Source organism: Oncorhynchus clarkii, chromosome 1 (assembly GCF_045791955.1).
Source record: "Oncorhynchus clarkii lewisi isolate Uvic-CL-2024 chromosome 1, UVic_Ocla_1.0, whole genome shotgun sequence".
In the NCBI taxonomy this organism is placed as follows: domain Eukaryota; kingdom Metazoa; phylum Chordata; class Actinopteri; order Salmoniformes; family Salmonidae; genus Oncorhynchus; species Oncorhynchus clarkii.
This window is the reverse complement of record NC_092147.1, coordinates 69,130,519-69,155,147: the sequence shown is the minus strand read 5'-3', so window position 1 is coordinate 69,155,147 and position 24,629 is coordinate 69,130,519. Positions and strand designations below refer to the sequence as shown.

At 42.9% G+C, this 24,629-nt stretch overlaps 1 protein-coding gene across 1 annotated transcript; it reads left to right on the top strand.

Annotated features, from left to right (window-relative positions):
- The first annotated feature begins 9,027 nt into the window (after nt 1-9,027).
- On the top strand, nt 9,028-21,114 carry LOC139411463 (solute carrier family 17 member 5). Its single transcript, XM_071157873.1, has 11 exons — nt 9,028-9,256; nt 16,260-16,453; nt 16,677-16,910; nt 17,104-17,191; nt 17,364-17,450; nt 17,739-17,857; nt 18,252-18,413; nt 18,490-18,622; nt 18,801-18,948; nt 19,118-19,208; nt 19,457-21,114. The coding sequence occupies exons 1-11, from the start codon at nt 9,172-9,174 to the stop codon at nt 19,592-19,594; spliced, it is 1,479 nt and encodes a 492-aa protein (XP_071013974.1). The 5' UTR covers nt 9,028-9,171; the 3' UTR covers nt 19,595-21,114.
- The last annotated feature ends 3,515 nt before the right edge of the window (nt 21,115-24,629 follow it).

Here is a 24,629-nt window from a genome sequence, read left to right as displayed (position 1 = left end):
ATTGTGCTTTAGCATTTCCTTAACACTGAACAAGGCCATGTTTCACAAGGCTTCAAGGTTGTCTGGGAGCCTTGCTTGCAGCTCCTTGCTTAAAGCAACAATGTAGTTGATGCACTTTCTCCGAATGACCTTTTTTTCCTCTGGCGCAAGACTGAGTTAGTACACCGTGCTCTCGAAAAGGTACCCAAGGTATGGTGATGGACTGAGATGTCCATCAATGGCATCCTTCAGGACATCAATTTTTGCCATAGGGTTGACTACTCTGCTGCAAATTGATGTTAAGAAGTGTATACCAGATTGTCCAAAAGCTTGACAGGATCTGTTTGCTCTCCCTCAAATGACTTCACTGCAACCTGTATGTCAGACAGGATTGATTTCAAGAATGTCAGGTAGACATAGTTGGTCTTGTCCATGTACGTGGCGTGGAGCACATCCACCATGTATCAAGGCTCTGGCTGGGCCACCCAAGGACATTCAGAGACTTATCCCGAAGCCACTCCTGCATTATCTTGGCTGTGTGCTTAGGGTCGTTGTCCTGTTAGAAGGTGAACCTTCGCCCCAGTCTGAGATCCTGAGCGCTCTGGAGCAGGTTTTCATCAAGGATCTCTCTGTACTTTGCGCCACTCATCTTTCCCCCGATCTTGACTAGTCTTCCAGGCCTGCCGCTGAAAAACATCCCCACAGCATGATGCTGCCACCACCATGATTCACTGTACAGATGGTGCCAGTTTTCTTCCAGATGTGAGGCCAAAGAGTTCAATCTTGGTTTCATCAGACCAGAGAATCTTGTTTCTCATGGTCTGAGAGTCTTTAGGTGCTTTTTGGCAAACTTCAAGCGGGCTGTCATGTGCCTTTGAGTGAGGAGTGGCTACTGTCTGACCACTCTACCATAAAGGCCTGATTGGTGGAGTGCTGCAGAGATGGTTGTCCTTTTGAAAGATCCTCCTACCTCCACAGAGGAACTCTGGAGCTCTGTCAGAGTGACCTTAAGGTTCTCGGTCACCTCCCTGACCAAGGCCTGTCTCCCCCAGGTGCTCAGTTTGGCTAGGCGGCCAGCTCGGGGAAGAGTCTTGGTGGTTCCAAACTTCTTCCATTTAAGAATGATATTTCTGATTTTCTAAGCTGGCGAAATGTTTTGGTACCCTTCCCCAAATCTGTGCCTCGACACAATCCTGTCTCGGAGCTCTACGGATAATTCCTTCGAACGCAGGGCTTGGTTTTTGCTCTGACATGCACCGTCAACTGTGGGACCATATATAGACAGGTACAGTGGGGAGAACAAGTATTTGATACACTGTCGATTTTGCAGGTTTTCCTACATACAAAGCATGTAGAGGTCTGTAATTTTTTATCATAGGTACACTTCAACTGTGAGAGACGGAATCTAAAACAAAAATCCAGAAAATCACATTGTATGATTTTTAAGTAATTCATTTGCATTTTTTGATTTTTTTTAAACATATTTTATTTTATATATTTTTTTTGTTTTACTTGTTTTTTCTCCCCAATTTTGTTGCATCCAATTGGTTGTTGCAGTCTTGTCCCATCGCTGCAAGTCACGTAAGGACTCGGGAGAGGCGAAGGTCGAGAGCCATGCGTCCTCCGAAACACGACCCAGACAAGCCGCACTGCTTCTTGACACAATGCCTACTTAACCCAGAATCCAGCCGCACCAATGTGTCGGAGGAAACACTGTACATCTGGCGACCGTATCAGCGTGAATACGCCCTGCCTCAGGAGTCTCTAGAGTGCGATTGGACAAGGACCCGGACGACGCTTGGCCAATTGTACGCCGCCTCATGGGTCTTCCAGTCACGGCCAGCTGTGACACAGCCTCAAATCAAATCAAATCAAACGTTATTTGTCACATACACATGGTTAGCAGATGATAATGCGAGTGTAGCGAAATGCTTGTGCTTCTAGTTCCGACAATGCAGTAATAACCAACAAGTAATCTAGCTAACAATTCCAAAACGACTACCTTATAGACACAAGTGTAAGGGGATAAAGAATATGTACATAAAGATATATGAATGAGTGATGGTACAGAGCGGAATAGGCAAGATACAGTAGATGGTATTGAGTACAGTATATACATATGAGATGAGTATGTAAACAAAGTGGCATAGTTAAAGTGGCTAGTGATACATGTATTACATAAAGATGCAGTAGATGATATAGAGTGCAGTATATACGTATACATATGAGATGAATAATGTAGGGTATGTAAACATTATATTAGGTAGCATTGTTTAAAGTGGCTAGTGATATATTTTATATCATTTCCCATCAATTCTCATAATTAAAGTGGCTGGAGTTGAGTCAGTGTGTTGGCAGCAGCCACTCAATGTTAGTGGTGGCTGTTTAACAGTCTGATGGCCTTGAGATAGAAGCTGTTTTTCAGTCTCTCGGTCCCAGCTTTGATGCACCTGTACTGACCTCGCCTTCTGGATGATAGCGGGGTGAACAGGCAGTGGCTCGGGTGGTTGTTGTCCTTGATGATCTTTATGGCCTTCCTGTGACATCGGGTGGTGTATGTGTCCTGGAGGGCAGGTAGTTTGCCCCCGGTGATGCGTTGTGCAGACCTCACTACCCTCTGGAGAGCCTTACGGTTGTGGGCGGAGCAGTTGCCGTACCAGGCAGTGATACAGCCCACCAGGATGCTCTCGATTGTGTATCTGTAGAAGTTTGTGAGTGCTTTTGGTGACAAGCCGAATTTCTTCAGCCTCCTGAGGTTGAAGAGGCGTTGTTGCGCCTTCTTCACGATGCTGTCTGTGTGGGTGGACCAATTCAGTTTGTCTGTGATGTGTAAGCCGAGGAACTTAAAACTTACTACCCTCTCCACTACTGTTCCATCGATGTGGATAGGGGGGTGTTCCCTCTGCTGTTTCCTGAAGTCCACAATCATCTCCTTAGTTTTGTCGACGTTGAGTGTGAGGTTATTTTCCTGACACCACACTCCGAGGGCCCTCACCTCCTCCCTGTAGGCCGTCTCGTCGTTGTTGGTAATCAAGCCTACCACTGTTGTGTCGTCCGCAAACTTGATGATTGAGTTGGAGGCGTGCGTGGCCACGCAGTCGTGGGTGAACAGGGAGTACAGGAGAGGGCTCAGAATGCACCCTTGTGGGGTCCCAGTGTTGAGGATCAGCGGGGTGGAGATGTTGTTGCCTACCCTCACCACCTGGGGGCGGCCCGTCAGGAAGTCCAGTACCCAGTTGCACAGGGCGGGGTCGAGACCCAGGGTCTCGAGCTTGATGACGAGCTTGGAGGGCACTATGGTGTTAAATGCCGAGCTGTAGTCGATGAACAGCATTCTCACATAGGTATTCCTCTTGTCCAGATGGGTTAGGGCAGTGTGAAGTGTGGTTGAGATTACATCGTCTGTGAACCTATTTGGGCGATAAGCAAATTGGAGTGGGTCTAGGGTGTCAGGTAGGGTGGAGGTGATATGGTCCTTGACTAGTCTCTCAAAGCACTCCATGATGACGGAAGTGAGTGCTACGGGGCGGTAGTCGTTTAGCTCAGTTACCTTAGCTTTCTTGGGAACAGGAACAATGGTGGCCCTCTTGAAGCATGTGGGAACAACAGACTGGGATAGGGATTGATTGAATATGTCCGTAAACACACCAGCCAGCTGGTCTGCGCATGCTCTGAGGGCGCGGCTGGGGATGCCGTCTGGGCCTGCAGCCTTGCGAGGGTTGACATGTTTAAATGTTTTCCTCACGTCGGCTGCAGTGAAGGAGAGTCCGCATGTTTTGGTTGCGGGCCGTGTCAGTGGCACTGTATTGTCCTCAAAGCGGGCAAAAAAGTTATTTAGTCTGCCTGGGAGCAAGACATCCTGGTCCGTGACGGGGCTGGTTTTCTTTTTGTAATCCGTGATTGACTGTAGACCCTGACACATACCTCTTGTGTCTGAGCCGTTAAATTGAGGTTCTACTTTGTCTCTATACTGACGCTTAGCTTGTTTGATTGCCTTGCGGAGGGAATAGCTACACTGTCTGTATTCGTTCATGTTTCCGGTCACCTTGCCCTGATTAAAAGCAGTGGTTCGCGCTTTCAGTTTCACGCGAATGCTGCCATCAATCCACGGTTTCTGGTTTGGGAATGTTTTAATCGTTGCTATGGGAACGACATCTTCAACGCACGTTCTAATGAACTAGCTCACCGAATCAGCGTATTCGTCAATGTTGTTGTTTGATGCAATACGAAACATATCCCAGTCCACGTGATGGAAGCAGTCTTGGAGTGTGGAATCAGATTGGTCGGACCAGCGTTGAACAGACCTCAGCGCGGGAGCTTCTTGTTTTAGTTTCTGTCTGTAGGCAGGGATCAACAAAATGGAGTCGTGGTCAGCTTTTCCGAAAGGAGAGCGGGGCAGGGCCTTATATGCGTCGCGGAAGTTAGAATAGCAATGATCCAAGGTTTTTCCAGCCATGGTTGCGCAATCAATATGCTGATACAATTTAGGGAGTCTTGTTTTCAGATTAGCCTTGTTAAAATCCCCAGCTACAATGAATGCAGCCTCAGGATATATGGATTCCAGTTTGCAAAGAGTCAAATAAAGTTTGTTCAGAGCCATCGATGTGTCTGCTTGGGGGGGAATATATACGGCTGTGATTATAATCGAAGAGAATTCCCTTGGTAGATAATGCGGTCGACATTTGATTGTGAGGAATTCTAAATCAGGTGAACAGAAGGACTTGAGTTCCTGTATGTTGTTGTGGCCACACCACGTCTCGTTAACCATGAAGCATACGCCCTCGCCCCTCTTCTTACCAGAAAGATGTTTGTTTCTGTCGGCGCGATGCGTGGAGAAAGCAGCTGGCTGCACCGACTCCGATAGCGTCTCTCCAGTGAGCCATGTTTCCGTGAAGCAAAGAACGTTACAGTCTCTGATGTCCCTCTGGAATGCTACCCTTGCTCGGATTTCATCAACCTTGTTGTCAAGAGACTGGACATTGGCGAGAAGAATGCTAGGAAGTGGTGCACGATGTGCCCGTCTCCGGAGTCTGACCAGAAGACCGCTTCGTTTCCCCCTTTTACGAAGTCGTTTTTTTGGGTCGCCGGCTGGGATCCATTCCGTTGTCCTGGGTGAAAGGCAGAACACAGGATCCGCTTCGCGAAAGTCATATTCTTGGTCGTACTGATGGTGAGTTGACGCTGCTCTTATATTCAGTAGTTCTTCTCGACTGTATGTAATGAAACCTAAGATGACCTGGGGTACCAATGTAAGAAACAAAACACGTAAAAAAACAAAAAACTGCATAGTTTCCTAGGAACGCGAAGCGAGGCGGCCATCTCTGTCGGCGCCGGAAGTGCCGACAGCCTGGGATCGAACCCGGGTCTGTAGTGAAGCCTCAAGCACTGCGATGCAGTGCCTTAGACCGCTGCGCCACTCGGAAGCAAAAGCGAGGGCCATACTGAAATGGTTTGTCGAGATCGGTGTGTATGAACTTGACTGGCCTGTACAGAGCCCTGACCTCAACACCATCGAACACCTTTGGGAATTGGAATACCGACTGCGAGCCAGGCCTAATCGCCTAATCGCCCAACATCAGTGCCCAACCTCGCTAATGCTCTTGTGGCTGAATGGAAGCAAGTCCCCGCAGCAATGTTCCAACATCTAGTGAAAACCCTTCGCAGAAGTGTGGAGGCTGTTATAGCAGCAAAGGGGGTGACCAACTCTATATTAATGCCCATGATTTTGGAATGAGATGTTTGACTAGCAGGTGTCTACATACTTTTGATCATTTAGTGTGGTTATTTCCCCTCTTGTCCAGGTGGGAGAGGGAAGTGTGAAGTGCAACTGAGATTGTGTCATCTGTGGGTCTGTTGGGGCGGTATGCGAATTGGAGTGGGTCTAGTGTGTCTGGGATAATGGTGTTGATGTATGTCATGACCAACATTTCAAAGCACTTCATAATTACAGATGTGAGTGCTACAGGGCGATGGTCATTTGGGCAGGTTACCTTGGAGCTTTTTGGAACAGGGATAATAGTGGCCATCTTAAAAGATGTTGGGATCACAGACTGGGAGATATTTAAAATGTCTGCGAAGACACTTGCCAGCTGGTCTGCGCATGCTTTGAGAACGTGCCCTGTCATTCCGTCTGGCCCAGAGGCCTTGTGATTGTTTTTTTTAATTTTTTTTATTTATTTATTTTTTTTATTTATTGAATTTTACCCCTTTTTCTCCCCAATTTCGTGGTATCCAATTGTTGTAGTAGCTACTATATTGTCTCATTGCTACAACTCCCGTACGGGCTCGGGAGAGACGAAGGCTGAATGTCATGTGTCCTCCGATACACAACCCAACCAGCCATACTGCTTCTTAACACAGCGCACGTCCAACCCGGAAGCCAGCCGCACCAATGTGTCGGAGGCTACTCCGTGCACCTGGCAACCTTGGTTTAGCGCGCACTGCGCCCGGCCCGCCACAGGAGTCGCTGGTGCGCGATGAGACAAGGAGATTCCTACCGACCAATCCCTCCCTAACCCGGACGACGCTAGGCCAATTGTGCGTCGCCCCAGCCTGGGCGCGAACCCAGGGACTCTGATGGCACAGCTGGCGCTGTAGTACAGCGCCCTTAACCACCCGGGAGGCCCGGCCTGGTGATTGTTAACCTGTTTTTCTCACAACGGCCACAGAGAGCAAGATCACACAGTCATCTAAAAAACAGGGGCCTTCACACAAGGCGAAATGTTCTATTCCTTTAAGCGAACACAAAAGGCATTTAGCTCGTTTGAGAGTTCTTTATCTCTGGGTTTCCCTTGGTAATCTGTTATTGTCTGCAAGCCCTGTCACATACGACAAGCGTCAGAGCCGGTTTAATAGGATTCCACCTTCCTCCTATATTGTCCTTTTGCATGTTTGATGTCTCATCAGAGGCGGGCTTTCTTGTATTCATCCGTGTCACGTTTCTTGTAAGCGGTAGCTCTAGTCTTTAGCTCAGAGCGGATAATGCCTGTAATCCATGATTTTTGGTGTGGATATGTTCTTATAGTCATTGTGGGACGACATCGTCTATGCACTTATTGATGAAGCACATGACTATTGTGGTAAACTACTCAATGCTATCGGATGAATCCCAGAACATATCCCAGTCTGTCCTAGCAAAACAGTCTTGTAGCCTCGTGTCAGCTTCGTCCGACCACTTCGTATTGAGCGAACCACTGGTACTTCCTGTTTGAGTTTTTGTTTGTAAACAGGAAGCAGGAGAATGGAGTCAAGGTCATATTTTCCGAAGGGGGGACGAGGGAGGGCCTTGTATGCATTTCTGTGGGTAGAATAAAAGTGGGTTAGAGTAGCCGCCAGTCTTATGAAGATAGCATTAGAATATGAAATGTAAATACTTGAAAGAACAATAACACTTTCATTACTTTATGTTACTGTGTAAAATCTATTTAATTTGTGTATTGCCTTTGTTACGACTATGAAACACAGTAAAAGCATATTTTTATGATGACAAAACAAATACAAATACCCAAACCACCAAGATGCATGGTCAATTAAGAAAATATTAGTAACCTAAACATCAGTATAAGCACCAAGCATGCTTGTGAGTTGTGAAAATCATCAACAGGGGATCATAGATTTTACCTGGTCAGTCTGTCATGGAAGGAGCATGTGTTCCTAATTGTTTGTACTCTCAGTGTATAGAGCGTGTGAGCATGTGGGCTGAGCAGACATTTGACAGATGACACACAAAATAAAAAAGCAAGGTATTGCAGCTTTTCAAGTCTCTCTGATAGGAGACTCTCGAACGAAGCTCATCCATCTCCTTCTCGAGTGACTGGACATTTGCCAATAGAACGGAGGGGAGCACCATTCTGTTTTCTCTTCGCCTCAATTTCACCAGGACTCCATCTTGTCACCCACGTCTATGCTTGCAGTATTTTGGTAGCCCATGGAACAAAGGAATAAGGTCCGGTTTGAACAGTGGAACAGCTGAGTCGGAGTGGAAGTCGTATTTGAAATCAAGGTTAGTAACTGGCGATCTGATGTCCAGAAGTGCTTGGCGGTCACATGTGATAATAGTATGAACTTTCTGTACAAAAAAAGTTCAGATAAAAAGGATAAAAGTCACTATATAGCAAAGTTAGGTTGGAACTCGTAAGATGTTGCCCTTCTCCATCGGTGCCATTTTATCGAACTAGAACCATGAAAAAAAAAGCTAAACTCCAATGTAAAGCCCAGGAGGCAACCATCATGTCAGATCATGTCAGAATTTGTTGCGTTTATTGCGCAGGTGCTAAATTGTAGTGGCCAAACTAACAAGAAATCAAAAAAATGTGGATATCATTGTAAATGCGGTAAAGGGTTTTTGGATCTCCAGGCCTTCATAGCAGAGACATTGCAGGGAATACTTTCTGAAGATGTTCCCCCCTCTCGGGCACCATTTATTACATTTTTATTTAAGCATTATTTAACTAGGCAAGTCAGTTAAGAAGAAATTCTTATTTACAATGGCGGCCTACCAAAAGGCAAAAGGCCTCCTGCGGGGACGGGGGCTGGGATAAAAAATATAGGACAAAACACACATCACGACAAGAGACACCTCAACACTACATAAAGAGAGACCTAAGACAACAATATAGCATGGCAGCAACACATGACTTCACAGCATGGTAGCAACACCACATGGTACAAACATTATTGGAGCCTGTGTAGTGATCTGAGTAGACATTTGAGTAAGACTGAGTATGTTTTGTGTATGTGTTTTGTTTATGTTTTATAGGGGCTCCTGAGTGGTGCAGTGGTCTAAAGGTACTGCATCTCAGTGCTTGAGTTGTCACTACAGACACCCTGGTTCGAATACAGGCAGTGGCCCAGAATCTTCCAATTTTGGCTGATGTAGGTAGTCATTGTAAATAAGAATTAGTTCTTAACTGACTTCCCTAGTTAAATAAAATATGATGTTTTTCAAGCTTCTCCCCTTTTTTTTGTTAACGCTGCTTAGTTTTCACCCCACCCAATAGATGGCGGCAATACACCATTGGAGGATGTAGTCCGCCGTAAAACCCCACCAAAGAAGGAGAAATGGACCTCACACCGGTTCCTTTCCAAACTTCCGTTCACAGTTCTCGTGATTCAATTGTTCATATAGCTAGCTCAGTTCATTCAATTCTAACTGCAGGTATGGCAACTCAAAACATTGAACTCTGATGTGCAATGGACCGATATATATCGGACACGGAGACCGATGACCAAGAACAACCGTTGTTGCTCAGTCGACAAGATGATAAAGTCGAAAGAGGTGAGTGCCAGCTGAAACACCTGCCTTGTTAGATAGCTAACTAATATTTACAATTGGAGTACTTATATTGACATAGGGTACAGAAACAAATACCTACTAAAAAAATCCTACTAATTTACTAGTTAATTTCGTAACATTCGGATAAATGATCTGCGTAACTAGCTAGTTACAGTAGCAAACTAATGCCTCTGCTGCTTGCATACTGCCTCACCCTTTTCTTTGTTTACGAGAATCAGGTGACGGAAAGAAAGCGTACCCTAAACGCGCTTCAGCCCAGCTTGAACCAAACACTTAATCAGGTGCTCCGCTAAGATACTTAAAAATCCCAAAACATTCTTTACTCCCAGGGCACTTTAAAAAGTATTTACACAGGTAATACGAGAGAACTGTTCATAAAGAATGTTTTGGCTCGACTGTATGATTTACGGTAAACCATAGTTTTTAGCTACTTGTTTGATCAGCCCATGCATGTCCATTTTCTATTGGTGACATGTATTATTGAAATGGTGGGGCCACCAATCAAACATGTGTTGTCCCGTGACCCAGAAAACCAGGTATGGGTAACTGCATACGTGGAGTGTGTATGAAAGTGTGCGTTGCAGAGTAAGTGGGTGGATGTTTACTCTAAATTGCAAGTCAAATCGCAGTTGCAGCATTTTGGTTAAAAATAAGGTCTAGATTTTTTGCCCCTAATCGTGCAGCCCTACGTTGCAGTGTGGAAATGAGTGCAACAAATGTAGAAGTTTGAAAATGCTGACATGGTTGTGGTTGAAGTTGATTGAACAGTAGAAAACAATCACAATGGAGAAAGGCCCATTGAAATCACTTAGAATGTATGTGTTGCCACCCTAGGGTCACGCACTACTCATGAAGAAAATTGAGAACTTTTATTATTAAAAAACATTAAATACTGTAAAAAAATAAATAAATATGAGATATATATATATTTATTATTATTATTATTATTTAATGTAACCTTTATTTAACTAGGCAAGTCAGTTAAGAACAAATTCTTATTTACAGTGACAACCCACTGTTCCCCAGTAGGCCAACTGCCTTGTTCAGGGGCAGACGACAGATTTTTACCTTGTCAGCTCAGGGATTCGAACCAGCAACCTTTCGGTTAATGGCCCAACGCTCTAACCACTAGACCGCCCCAAATGTTGTAGGCCGTATAGCCCAGCTACCTGCCTCCCCAACAAGTTGTAGGCCATATCGCCCAGCCCTAGGTAGACCCTACTCGGCACATGTGTTGCTTTCTGCAATTATGAGAACGTGTGTAATAATTGTAACCAAGATGTAACTTGGGGGAATTTACCCAAAATGCACTATGATTTCAAAATTGTACCTTTATGATTTCTAATATTTAAACTGCATTTTTTTTTACACGTTTTAGATCATTTTATTAATAATTTGTGATCTACAAAATGATGTAGACATTTTACGGTTTTGTTTTCTGGGTCACAAAACACTTTTTTTGGTTGGTGGCCCTTGGACTAATAGTGGGATATTCCCCTGAGAGACAGATGCTCCTTCAGGGCTCTCTAATTGGTGTCCGTTTTAAACGGTTCTTAATCGCTAGTGATGGGGGGGGGTGATAGTTATATATCGGGATATTATTTTTGAGGATCGTATACTCCTTGACTCCACCTCTCCTTAGGCCCAGGAATCGACTTAGGGTATGTATACATAAGGTCGATCAGCCTACTGGGGATGCGCTTCTCCTGTAGCAAATTGAAGCCAGCAAGCAGGAATCAACACATCCAATTTTTCAATCTGCTAAAAGGCCATAACGTTTTTCTTCTGGACAGATCAATATTGGTTAAGCATATTGAGTTTGAGAGCTACACTAAATAGCATATGGGAATGCACTCAAGTGTGTTACGGAAATGGATGTCTGCTGTCCTGTCAGGTAAGAATTTAGGCATAGTCAGCCTGTTAGGCCTATGTAACTGTCTGGAAGTTGCCCTGTTGTTTTTTTGTGTTGATATTATTTGGAGTGGGGAGAGTGGGAGAAGTAAGGATAATCCAGTGTTTTCCGAACAAGAGTGGGACCTACAAGCAGTCTTCCATGTGAACAGCAGTTGAATATGTCTCACCTTTTTAGCTAACCAACCACCCTACCTTCTCTGTGTAGTCAGTGCCACTGTTTTAATATTTCTCCACGGTCTCGTGATTTGCGTTTTCTTCTTGCCAGCAGTTTATTGCTTGTGTCACGGGTTGTCGAACAAGTGTCATTTACAACTGTTGCAGGTTTGTTTTAAAACAGGCATTTTTTAAAAACTGGTTTACCAAGCATTTGTTTCCTATGCACTATTTACCAATATGACCATATTCATCTGTCAAATATTTATTCTAGACCTGCTGGCGCCTCAACTGTCAGAAGTAGCCTATAGGCCTAACCATTTTAAATGAACAGTGAGCCATCCCCTTCACTCTGAGTTGCATGTCTTATATTGCCTTCAGGTTCCAGGTTTAGATACTCCATGGTAAAGAGTAGACAGACACCATTTCATTCCCACAGACATTGAATTTGAATGGTGGTCATGAGAGGAATAGTTGTCAGGCTGCATAAAACGCGCTTCTGTTCTGGAAGGAATGCTTTGGGAATTAAAAGTATGTTATTGTTGAATCATGGCAATCTTCAGTCTCATACACTGCTCTCAGCCATAGTTAATGGTACTAAAAACAGAGATATGCTGTAGAACAGTGTTTCCTCTGAAAACAATGTGTAGCAGTGGATCACAAAGGGGGTCTGAGGTCCAGGCCTGGATTTTGTGATTTTAGGGGCAAGGCCATTTGGCCTTCAAGAGGTTCCCAATTAACCAAAATAGCCAATTACATGTATTTGACAACCAAAAAACAGTAGCTTATTCTCTTAAGAAAAACATAAGTGGCATGCAAATGTGCAGAAATATTAGCCTACATGTTGAAGTGTCGTTGATAGCCTTTGGCTACATCCTGTCATGTCCTATGCTGACATGAGTGAGGCGCCTGAAAATGTAGCCAAACTTTAATGAGACTTTTAATTACATATACAGTACCAGTCAAAAGTTTGGACACACCTACTCATTCAATGGTTTTTCTTTATTTGTACTATTTTCTACATTGTAGAATAATAGTGAAGACATCAAAACTATTAAATAACACATGGAATCATGTAGTAACCAACAAATATTTGAGATTCTTGAAATAGCCACCCTTTGCCTTGGTGACAGCTTTGCACGCACATGGCATTCTCTCAACCAGCTTCATGTGCCTTGTTAATTTGTGGGATTTCTTTCCTTAATGCGTTTGAGCCAATCAGTAGTGTTGTGACAAGGTAGGGGTGGTATACAAAAGGTAGCTATTTGGCAAAAGACCAAGTCCATATTATGTCAAGAACAGCTCAAATAAGCAAACCGAAGCGACAGTCCATCATTACTTTAAGACATGAAAGTCAATCAATCGTTAAAATTAAGACCTTTAAGACCAAGTTTCTTCATGTGCAGTCGCAACAACCATCAAGCGCTATGATGAATCTGGCTCATGAGGACCCCCACGGGAAAGGAAGACCCAGAGTTACCTCTGCTGCAGAGGATAAGTTCATTAGAGTTAATTGCAGCCCAAATAAATGCTTCACAGAGATCAAGTAAAAGACACATCTCAACATCAACTGTTCAGAGGAGACTGTGTGAATCATGCCTTCATGGTCAAATTGCTGCAAAGAAACCACTACTAAAGGACATAAATAAGTAGAGACTTGCTTGGGCCAAGAAACACGAGCAATGGATATTAGACTGGTGGAATTCTGTCCTTTGGTCTGATGAGTCCTAATTTGAGATTTTTGGTTCCAACCGCCATGTCTTTGTGAGACGCAGAGTAGGTGAATGGATGACCTCCGCATGTGTGGTTCCCACCGTGAAGCATGGAGGAGGAGGTGTGAGGGTGCTTTGCTGGTGACACTGTTGGTGATTTATTTAGAATTCAAGGCACACTTAACCAGCATGGCTACCACAGTATTCTGCAGCGATACGCCATCCCATCTGGTTTGCGCTTAGTGGGACTATCATTTGTTTTCCAACAGGACAATGACCCAACACATCCAGGTTGTGTAAGAGCTATTTGACCAAGAAGGAGAGTGATGGAGTGTTGCATCAGATGACCTCGCCTCCACAATAATCTGACCTCAACCCAATTGAGATGGTTTGGGATGAGTTGGACCGCAGAGTGAAGGAAAAGGAGCCAACAAGTGTTCAGCATATGTGTGAACTCCTTTGAGACTGTTGGAAAAGCATTCCTCATGAAGCTTAACACTTTTGTTAAACAAATATTTTTTTAACACTTTGGTTACTACATGATTCCATATGTGTTATTTCATAGTTTTGATGTCTTCACTATTATTCTACAATGTTGGAAATAGTAAAAATAAAGAAAAACCCTTGAATGAGTAGGTGTATCCAAACTTTTGACTGGTATTGTGTGTATATATACAAAGTATGTGGACACCTCTTCAAATGAGTGGATTTGGCTATTTCATCCACACCTGTTGCTGACAGCCATGCAATATCCATAGACAACCATTGGCATTAGAATGGCCTTACTGTAGAGGTCAGTGACATTCAACATGGCACCGTCATAGGATGCCACCTTTCCAACAAGTCAGTTTGTCAAATTCACAGAAGCATGTGTTGTGTAAAAATCGTCTGTCCTCGCTTGCAACACTTACTACGGAGTTCCAAACTGCCTTTGGAAGCAACGTCAGCACAAGAACTGTTCACTGGGAGCTTCATGGGTTTCCATAGCCGAGCAGCTGCCCACATTCCTAAGATCACCATGCGCAATGCCAAGCGCTGCCATTGGACTCGGGAGACATTTTTTTGGATACCAGGCTAACGTTACCTGCCCGACCGCTTAGTGCTAACTGTAAAGTTTGGAAGAGGAATAATGGTCTGGGGCTGTTTTTCATGGTTCAGGCTAGGCCCCTTATTTCCAGTGAAGGGAAATCTTAATGCTACAGCATACAATTACATTCTTGATGATTCTTGGCTTCCAACTTTGTGGCAACAACAGTTTGGGGAAGGACATTTCCTGTTTCAGCATGATAATGCCCGCGTGCACAAAGCGAGGTCAAAACAGAAATGGTTTGTCGAGATCAGTGTGGAAGAACTTGACTGGCCGGCACAGCCCTGACCTCAATCCCATCAAACACCTTTGAGATGAATTGAAATGCCGACTGCGAGCCAGACCTAATCGCCTCCCTAATGCTCTTGTGGCTGAATGGAAGCAAGTCCCCACAGCAATGTTCCAACATCTAGTGGAAAGCCTTCCCAGAAGAGGGGAGGCTGTTATAGCAGCAAAGGGGGGACCATATTAATGCCCATGATTTGGAATGAGAGGTTCGACGAGCAGGTGTCCACATACTTTTGGTTGTGTGTGTGCTAAACGCCAGTCATATTTTGCAAATATAATGTAGGGTAATTATTCATGTCTAAAGAATACCTGCATGGCAGCTGCCTTGGGCCACTTCTCTACTTAATATACACCAATGACCTTCCCTATGCCTTGGTTGAAACTCAAGCTACTATATTTGCAGATGATGCTACAATTTATGCAGCAAGACAATTGGTTCAACAGGTACAGCAAGCTTTGCAAGGAGATTTGGAGATTATCAGGAAATGGGTTTGCCAAAACAAACTTGCTTTAAACACCAAGAAAACCAAAGTTATGTTGGTCTGTTCAACTAGGAAAAGGCCAAAACAGCATGGGATACAATTAAGTATGGGAGGAGTACAAATTGAAGAAGTGGCAGAAACCAAACTATTGGGACAACTGCTTATCATGGTCGTCTCAAATAACTAATCTATGTAAAAAAAATATTAAAACAGCATGCATAATCAGAAGGTTAGCTAAATATTTACCAGGGAAAATCCTTCAGCAAATAACACAGGCATTGGTTGAGAGTCAAGTGAACTATTGTTCGGTGGTCTGGGGAAATGCATCATCTAGTGAAGTTAGGAGGCTGCAGAATGCACAGAATAAAGCAGCAAGGATTGTTTTAAGGCGGAGATATGGTTCTTCTGTTGCAGCCATGCGCAGTGTTCTTGGTTGGTCATCAATCGACAAGATAATTGAAAAATAACATGCTTATCTTATTTTATAATTTACATCATTTAAAACGGCCAAGTTCTATTCACAATGGTATTCAGTTGGTAAGAGACAGACATTCCGTAAATACTAGGAATAGATTGTCCACCATCTATGCGTTATCCAGACAGAAAAAATAACATTTCGATTTAGAGCAATAAAGAAATGGAATAAATTAACTGAGCAAACTAGAAACCTTTCAATATATAAGTTTAAGCATTATTTAAAAACAATTTAAATATAGTATATATAAATGTTGTGGGACTATAGTAGATGAAGAATCAATGTTTTTTATTTTTTTTTAAATATATTTTTTTATTTTTTGAGTATTTATTGGGTCATTATGTATGTTTGTAATAATGTATTATATGTGAAAGTGTGTTTGTATTATAAATTGTATTTTAATGTTAAGGACTCTTGGAAGATTAGTCCAAATGGGGACTAAAAGAGATCCTAATAAAATCAAAGGCTTGCTTCTGTGACATACTAGAGGCATTGTTCATTCCGATAGGAGAGAAAGGACAGTGCCTGTTGCACTTTGCAAGATCACCCTCCTTGCAATCTGTGGAGGCAGTCAACATTTTACATACAATTTATCCATAAACGTAATTCCTTAACCTGGACTTGTTTTTATTTGTATTTTTTTGCATTTTAATGAGGTATGTCTTACCATGTTCCGACCATAGGCATGTTAAGGGGATTATTTTATAAACCCTTCCTCATTGTTGTTATATTGTGAAGGACAAAAGATGTAGCTGTCAACATTTAGCATTCTCATAATAATGTATTATCCTGTGATATTGCACTGTGCCTGATCCAATGAATTATAGCACCTCACAACTCTCTCTGTTTCTCTGTGGTCTCCCCTCTCTCTCAGCCCCTGCGTGCTGCTCTTCGAGGTACGGTCTGTCCCTGCTCTCCTGTTATGGTTTCTTTGTGGCCTATGCCCTTAGGGTCAACCTCAGCGTTGCCATGGTGGACATGCTTAACAACACAGACGCCAGCGGCAACACCAGCAAATCAGTATGTCCTGCACACTCCAGCCCTGCTCGCCCCATATACAACCACACTGTGAGTACTACCAGCCCAGCCCTACTCGCCCCAAACACAACCACAATATGCCTAACCATGTAAAAACCACGACCACTATGACTGCATACATTACACAACCACACTACGACTGACTGTAACACTTAATCACGACACCACATGATTAGCAATCACATCTGTGTTGACTGGCCTGTTTGCTCTGGCCAGACAGAAAGCATTATCTGTGTCTTTGTGTGTCTGGCAGGCCAGTGTGTATGACTGGGACTCTGAGACCCAAGGCTGGATCCTGGGCTCCTTCTTCTACGGCTACATCCTGACTCAGATCCCAGGGGGCTACCTGGCACGCAAGTATGGGGCCAAATGGCTACTGGGCCTAGGAATCCTGGGAACTGTGGTTTTCACCCTCCTCACCCCCATGGCTGCCGACCTGGGTGCAGGCTACCTTATCGCTGTCAGAGTGCTGGAGGGTATTGGAGAGGTAGTGTGCGTGTGTGTATACGCAAAATAGCTAGCTATAAGCTCTGTCGAGTACTCATGAGAACTCACACTTTAGCATCTGTATGACCTCAAACCCCCCCCCGCCCCCCCCAAAAAGTGGGTTATTTTGCTCATAATGTTTACCTGATTACTTCTGTGTGTACCGAGTCTGTAATTTTTGTATTTCTCAACAGGGAGTGACGTTTCCAGCCATGCACGCCATGTGGGCATTTTGGGCCCCGCCAATGGAGAGGAGCCGATTGCTCACCATCGCTTACACTGGTAATGCTCACTCTTATCCCACCCTGCACACACAGGGTGTGTGTCTTACTCTGGGAACTCACTCATGTTTGCATGTGTGGCTTATACTTTTCCTAAATGTAGGTGATTTAAAAAATATATATTTGTTTTCTTCTCCACAAAGCAGTTTAATAAAAAAAACTCCTCTCTCCAGGTGCTCAGCTGGGTACAGTGGTCGCCCTTCCCCTATCTGCTCAGATCTGCTTCTACCTTGACTGGACCTGGGTCTTCTATATCTTTGGTAAGGCTAGCAGAGGGTTTTCCGTAGTGTCAGCTTTGTGCAGAGAGACAGTTTTGTCTGTTTTCATGCTTACACATGCAATGAATACAGACACTGTTTCCTTGTTTATACAATCTTTTTTTACGGAACATGAAGGGGAAAAACAGTGGAAAATTTGAGTGGGGGAAATTTAAGTCCATGTCACAAGCAATGCTTGTTTAAAAACAATACATGTATATTTGAGTTATTTAGCAGACACTCTTATCCAAAGCAACTTAGTTTGTGCATTATTTGACTGTGTGTGTTTAGGTATTGTGGGAATTGTGTGGTTCATCCTGTGGGCGCTCCTTGTCAGTAACACTCCCAGCACACACCCGCGGATCACAGAACAGGAGCGACTCTACATCACTTCCTCCCTGAATAAGGAGGTACGTTGCAAAGGCAGCTGGGAATTGTAGTGTCTGAACTTTATCTAAGGCCCAATCTCTTGATCAAATGGCAGACTGGTTTTGTCAGGCTCGTGAGGATTTAGTTCATAAATGTAGAATACAGTGAAGTTATGTATAGTACGTCTGAGAAGAAAATAAAGTAATTGTTAGTGTAAAATGTCAAACTATTTGGTGTAACATTCAACTGGAGGAACACCTTTTTATGCAAACCTTTTACTGCAGTCATAACTTTTTTATTATATTCTACTTACAGACATTGACTAGAAACCCCCCCCCCCCCGCCACCCTCAAATAAGCCTGTGAGAACAGTGATATTTCACATGCAAGTCAAGTGGTATTTTAAGATGGCAGTCTTTTTTGTTCTCTTGTTCAGCTCACTTTGTCGGGTGACCACATCCCCTGGGGGTCCATCTTGACATCCATGCCGCTGTGGGCCATAGTAGTGGCTCACTTCTCCTACAACTGGACATTCTACACACTACTCACTTTGCTGCCCACATACATGAGTGATGTATTGGGCTTCAGCATCAAAGAGGTGAGTTTATATACTTGTTCTGAGTTTATACACACCCACAGACTCTTGTTATTAACCCAGTGTTTTCCCATATTAGAACGGTGCGCTGTCGGCTCTGCCCTACATTGGCTGTGGGCTGCTGGCCGTGCTGGGTGGCCAGCTGGCTGACTACCTGAGGGAGAACTGCTTCTACCGGACTGTGGTTGTCAGGAAGGCCTTCAGTCTCGTAGGTGAGGAGCAGCATCATCGTAACACACACATGCAGTCATGCTTACACAAGACCCATCTCTGCTCACAATCTGCCAATTCAAACACCCACATGGTCTGTCTTTTAGCTGTATCTCACTTTACCTCTACATTTGGATAAATCAAATGACCATATTTACCATATTCGGTCTGTGTATGTAGGTATGATTGGGCCGGCAGTGTTCATTGTGGCTGCTGGGTATACAGGCTGTAACTACATCCTGGCAGTAGCCTTCCTTTCCATCTCTTCCTCCCTGGGAGGAATCGTTGCCTCCGGGTTCAACATCAACCATCTCGACATCGCTCCATCGTAAGACTGGTCATCACTATTGATACTGTTGCTATGGGAGTGCTTAATTTTAAGCAAGAGAAATTACCAGACATTTACTTAAATGGCATAGTAAAACAGAAGTAACCATCAACTTGTCTTGTTGTGAGATGTATAATTGTCTAGTGTGACTGTTCCTTTTCCCTTTTAGTTATGCTGGGATTTTGTTGGGAATCACCAACTCCTTTGCCACAATACCTGGTATGGTGGGACCAGTCATAGCAAGAGCCTTGACCAAAAATGTAAGAATCACATCTAGTTTCATCATATCTTTCAGACAATGAAAGCACAGTGTCACAAAACTCATGATTGTTGGACGTGTGTGTTGGGCTCAGGATGTGGGTAAAAGTTGCCACATATCTAGGATCAGCTTAGCCTTAACTAGTATTTGGGAGAAACAAGGCAGCACTGGCCTTAAAACCAGTGTACAGATGGGGGCAACTTCAACCTACTTTATTGGTCTCACAGATGGCTCTGCTTCCTATTGTAGAACACTATAGAGGAGTGGCAGACAGTGTTCTACATCTCTGCTGGGATCAACCTGTTTGGAGCGGTTTTCTACACGGTGTTTGGTCAAGGCGTGGTGCAACCCTGGGCTGTCCACAATCCCCATTCCCATGGCAACTGAGGGGGACAAAGGGTGACACCCTGTGGACCAAAATGGACTCGCAGCCATGGGACCGTTTCAACCAAGCTATTCTACACACAACCCTAGTGGGGAAACAGCCTTCTAAAGTAACTTCTAATATTTTAATGTTTTTAGTTTTGGTAAGTGGACCCAATAATGGGTATATGTGCATTTTTTTAAAATCAATTACAATTTTACTCTTTGTGTAGGCTCTTGTGATATAACCACATTTAGTGTTTTACTTTGTTTACAGGTAAGAGTTTGCTTGTTTTTAAATTCCTTTACATTTCAAGTCTTACATGAACTGACATCAGACAAGTAGCATTTCCATTTTGTCATTTGTTTCTCCTCTGTTAGATGCTCAGGAGAAAAAAAAGCCATATAAATTAAAGTTTTTGTATGTAGCAGAGTTATTGCCAACTGAAAGAGCACAGTCACCCAGGATAGAATCCATGTGGGTTTCTCTACTTGTGAGAAACTTTTTTTTTTTTTTGTCCTTCCGCTTGTGCCTAAAGTATAGAACTATGATCATCAACCCAGTATATCTCATCTAATCAATACAGGTGACAGAGTACTGATAAACAGCAGTATTCCCTGTGTAAATGTGTCTACCATCCAAATCTGTCTTAATTGTATTTTTTTTACTGATCAGTTATGTTTACTTGCTGAACCAACTACAATGAAGGACTTTTAAAGGGTCTTGTCTACTTGATTTATTTTTAACGACAACATTTCAGAGGATGGAGAGCTGCTTTACATGCTACTTACAATGTTAATCATGGCATACTGCCAATTTGGTTGCTTTATGTGAGGGTGACATTTATTGCACAGGCTTTGTCCCCCCCACCTAAAGGAATTTTGAGACCTCAAATGGTCCGTTTCTCAATTTGCCATTTCATCGTTATGTTCGTTACATACTGTCTCTTTATAAGCTTTGTACACAAGGCAGCGTTTAGACGTTCTGATCTATTTTCCATTAACTGGTCTTTTGACCAATCACATCAGATCTTTCCCATCTGATCTGTCAAATCAGAATTGGGCTGCCTGTTATTGCTCCCAACAATGTAACTGGAAATCAAAAGGGCATGCCCGTACTCCAAATATTTACTTATGCCGGCCTATGTCATCCCTTGGGAAACCCAACTACCAAACCATCTGTGCTCCTGAAACTGATCTCATTATAAATAACTTTTGGAAAGCTAATTTTGAGCTAGCCATGAAAAGAGAACCCTTTAACTGGAAAATAATATTGAAAACAAATTGAGTCAGCCGACAGGTACATATTTTATAAACATAAATTGAAATGGGTAATGTACCTGTAAATCCATCAACAAAAAATACAACCGTGGTAATAAATTAGACTGTCTAAACGCAGCCACAGTAATTACATTATCTTAAATGTGGATATTGGCATATTTGATGCCTGATCTTTAAGAGAAGGTCAAATGAGGAACAGCACATTTCAGTCAATGACTGATGTAAGTCTAATAAAACATTTCAAGGAAATATTATTGAATATGCATGGGCGTCTTGACTCATTTAGGCTGTAATTACACTGACAAGTTCATTTGGGGTAATTCTAAAGCCAACCAGGGTATGGCTGTAAAGTTCAATCGTGCCTGCTGTGCAAAACATGAATAATAGTCTTGTACAGTGCCTTCAGAAAGTATTCACACCCCTTGACTTTTTCCACATTGTGTTACAGCCTGAATTTAAAATTGATTGAATAAAAGCAGACATTGAGTTACCCTTTGAGCATAGTGAAGTTATTAATAACACTTTGGATGGTGTGTCAATACACCCAGTCACTACAAAGACACAGGTGTCCTTCCTAACTCAGTTGCCAGAGAGGAAGGAAACCGCTCAGGGATTTCACCATGAGGCCAATGTTGACTTGAACACAGTTCAAGTTTAATGGCTGTGATAGAACACTGAGGATAGATCAACAATGTTGTAGTTACTCCACAATACTAACGTAAATGACAGTGAAAAGGAGAAAGCCTGTAGAAAATATAAATATTCCAAAACATGTTTTCAACAAGAAACTAAAGTAATACTACCGAAATGTGGCAACACAATTAACTTTTTGTCCTGAATAGAAACATTACTGAGTACCACTCCATATTTTCAAGCATAGTGGTGCTTGTAATCGTAAGAACTAGGGAGTTTTCCAGGATAAAAAAAAAGAAACCGAATGGAGGTAAGCACAGGCAAAATCCTAGAAGAAAACATGGTTGTCTGCTTTCAACCAGACACTGGGAGATTAATTCATCTTTCAGGACAATAACCTAAAACACAAGCCCAAATCTACACTGGAGTTGTTTAACAAGAAATCAGTGAATGTTCCTGAGTGGCTGAGTTACAGTTATGACTTAAATCTACATGTCTAGCAATGATCAACAACCAGTTTGACAGCTTGGGGAAATGTTGCACAATCCAGGTGTGGAAAGCTCTTAAGCCTTGTTTACACTGCAGGCCTTAATGCTCAAATCAGTTTTGTTTTTGGAATACTGACTGTCTAGACAGGTAAGTTACAAGTTACCAAATCAGATGTGTGTGTGTTCAGACAGCAGTCATTTGCTGACATGGCTATGCTAGTTGTCATAGTAACAACAGGTGTGTGAGCAGTGGTGTAGGCTGATTGGTGGTGATGCTTGTGCTTCCTATCACTCAGAAGTTATATAGCAAGCTAAGGTGACGATGCCTTCCACGGACGTTTCCCAGTTGCTTTGAATGTTCAAAATCATAGTGTAAGAACACATAAAGCCTCAAAGGATAAGATGATCCCACTTTCAAATCTAAACTCAACAAAAAAAAGAAATGTCTCTTTTTCAGGACCCTGGTCTTTCAAAGATAATTTGGAAAAATCCAAATAACTTCACAGAGCTTCATTATAAAGGGTTTAAACACTGTGTCCCATGCTTGTTCAATGAACCATAAATAATTAATGAACATGCACCTGTGGAACAGTCGTTAAGACACTAACAGCTTACAGAAGGTAGGCAATTAAGGTCACAGTTATGAAAACTTAGGACACTAAAGATGCCTTTCTACTGACTCTGAAAAACACCCAAAGAAAGATGCCCAGGGTCCCTGCTCATCTGTGTGAACGTGCCTTAGGAATGCTGCAAGGAGGCATGAGGACTGCAAATGCGAACAGGGCAATACATTGCAATGTCCGTACTGTGAGACACCTAAGACAGCGCTACAGGGAGACAGGACGGACAGCTGATTCTGTGCAATTCTATACATTTTTCGATGAGGCGGAGAGGAAAAATATACGTTTTACAGCTCATTCCCTGCAATTCTACACATTTTGTTGTAGGATGGAGACAAATGTTTTCAGTTTTTAATATGATATGAGTGACACTGATTAACCTTGATTACTACAAGTTTAGATAGCTGGCCACTAGACTCACTTACCAATCTAAAAAATGTTAGCTGACATGGGTTAATTATTTATTGTACCTTTATTTAACTAGGCAAGTAAGTTAAGAACAAATTCTTATTTACAATGACAGCCTAGGAACAGTGGGTTAACTGCCTTGTTCAGAATGACATATTTTTACCTTGTCATTTGATCTATTTGATCTAGCAACTTTTTGGTTACTGGCCCAATGCTCTAACCACTAGGCTACCTGCCGCCCCAAATTGAGTGCCTATCAGTGAATGATGAGAAAAACTGTTGACTCACAACAAAATTTCAAAATTGCACCTTGTGTATTCTACTTCGGAACGAGTTGAGACACAGACGGAGTTCCCCCTTTTTTTTAAAAAAATGATGTTTTGGGAAATTGATAAGAGGAGCGAGCCTTCAAAGGATGCGGGCTTGCAGCCAGTTGCCCATCCCTGCTCTACGCAGTGGTGTGTATTCATGGTTGCCAAGGGAAGCTAGGCTTCCCCCAAAAATGATGAATGTATCTTTAGTCTCTGTGATTCATACTTTTCCTTCAATTTGCAAGAGGCTGAATGCATCTCACAGGAGAAAGCATCCGAGCGAGTGAAACAGCGCCTCTCCCTCCCTCTCTATGTGTGTAGTCCAGCTGATTCTGTCTAGTCCAAACAAGTATTACATTAATGCTACGGCAAGGGAACACAGCGAGCATCGGGCCTCCCTTGACAAAAATGTATGTATTATAAAAATGAGCCAATCAGCATTGAGCTAAACTGAGCGAGCTCAACTGTGATTGGTCCTGGCGCACCAAAGTGTCAAGGGAAGCCAGCTTGGATTTGGCGTCACTCCTATCAAATCCCATTGAGAGCATACGTCATTGACAAAAAAAACTTGAATTGTTGCATCTCGTGTTGTCCTCCGGTGGTTAGCTAGCCAGCTAGCTAAAATTGTCCCTTTCCAAAAATAGCCATGGATGGAGATATGGATTTAGACTTGTGGTTTTATTTCATTCTCTGTACTGGCCAATGATTATAACAGCGATTCTGATCCAACCATTAATTCATACATTGTTGTGCCCCTGGCCTGAGAGATAGATGTAGAAGGCTAATGTTAACCAGCGTTGCCCATGAATGGAAGTTAGGCGAGTGAGCAAGCATTTTAACCAGGACAACAAAAAATAAAAAGTGTGTAGTATATGACAGAGTGATAGACCGTTTTGTCAACATCGGTTAGTCAACATGTTTTTCTACTTTCATGAACATGCATGCACACACACAGAAATCAGAACCATGGACAGCCACATATTTAGCTTGGACTAAATTGTTTTTGGAATCTTTTAGTTATCACTGTATTAGACTAAACCGAGGTGATGATGTTGAAATGTTGAAGTTGAAATGGTGCTGGCATAGTGGAGGCAGCTCCTGTTTGCGACTTGCAGTAACTCTGTGGTTCTAAATCAATAGTTGTGTAGCAGTCCGAAAATGTCTGAAACATTAACTTGCTTGACCATGCTGTAGGTCATGTAATTGTCTGTTACTGTACAAGCAATATGCTTTCTGGACTTCACTTAGAGAGGTTGATATCGGGTTTTATGTTAAAACAAAAAGGTCTTTAGGCCTATACTGTATAGCATGTTCACAA

Excerpts from the sequence above, each read along its gene's own strand:
- LOC139411463 (XM_071157873.1), top strand. The coding sequence starts at position 9,172 with ATGGACCGATATATATCGGACACGGAGACCGATGACCAAGAACAACCG. Across the intron at positions 17,192-17,363 it reads GCTCACCATCGCTTACACTG|GTGCTCAGCTGGGTACAGTG; the intron begins GTAATGCTCACT and ends TCCTCTCTCCAG. Across the intron at positions 19,209-19,456 it reads CAAGAGCCTTGACCAAAAAT|AACACTATAGAGGAGTGGCA; the intron begins GTAAGAATCACA and ends TTCCTATTGTAG.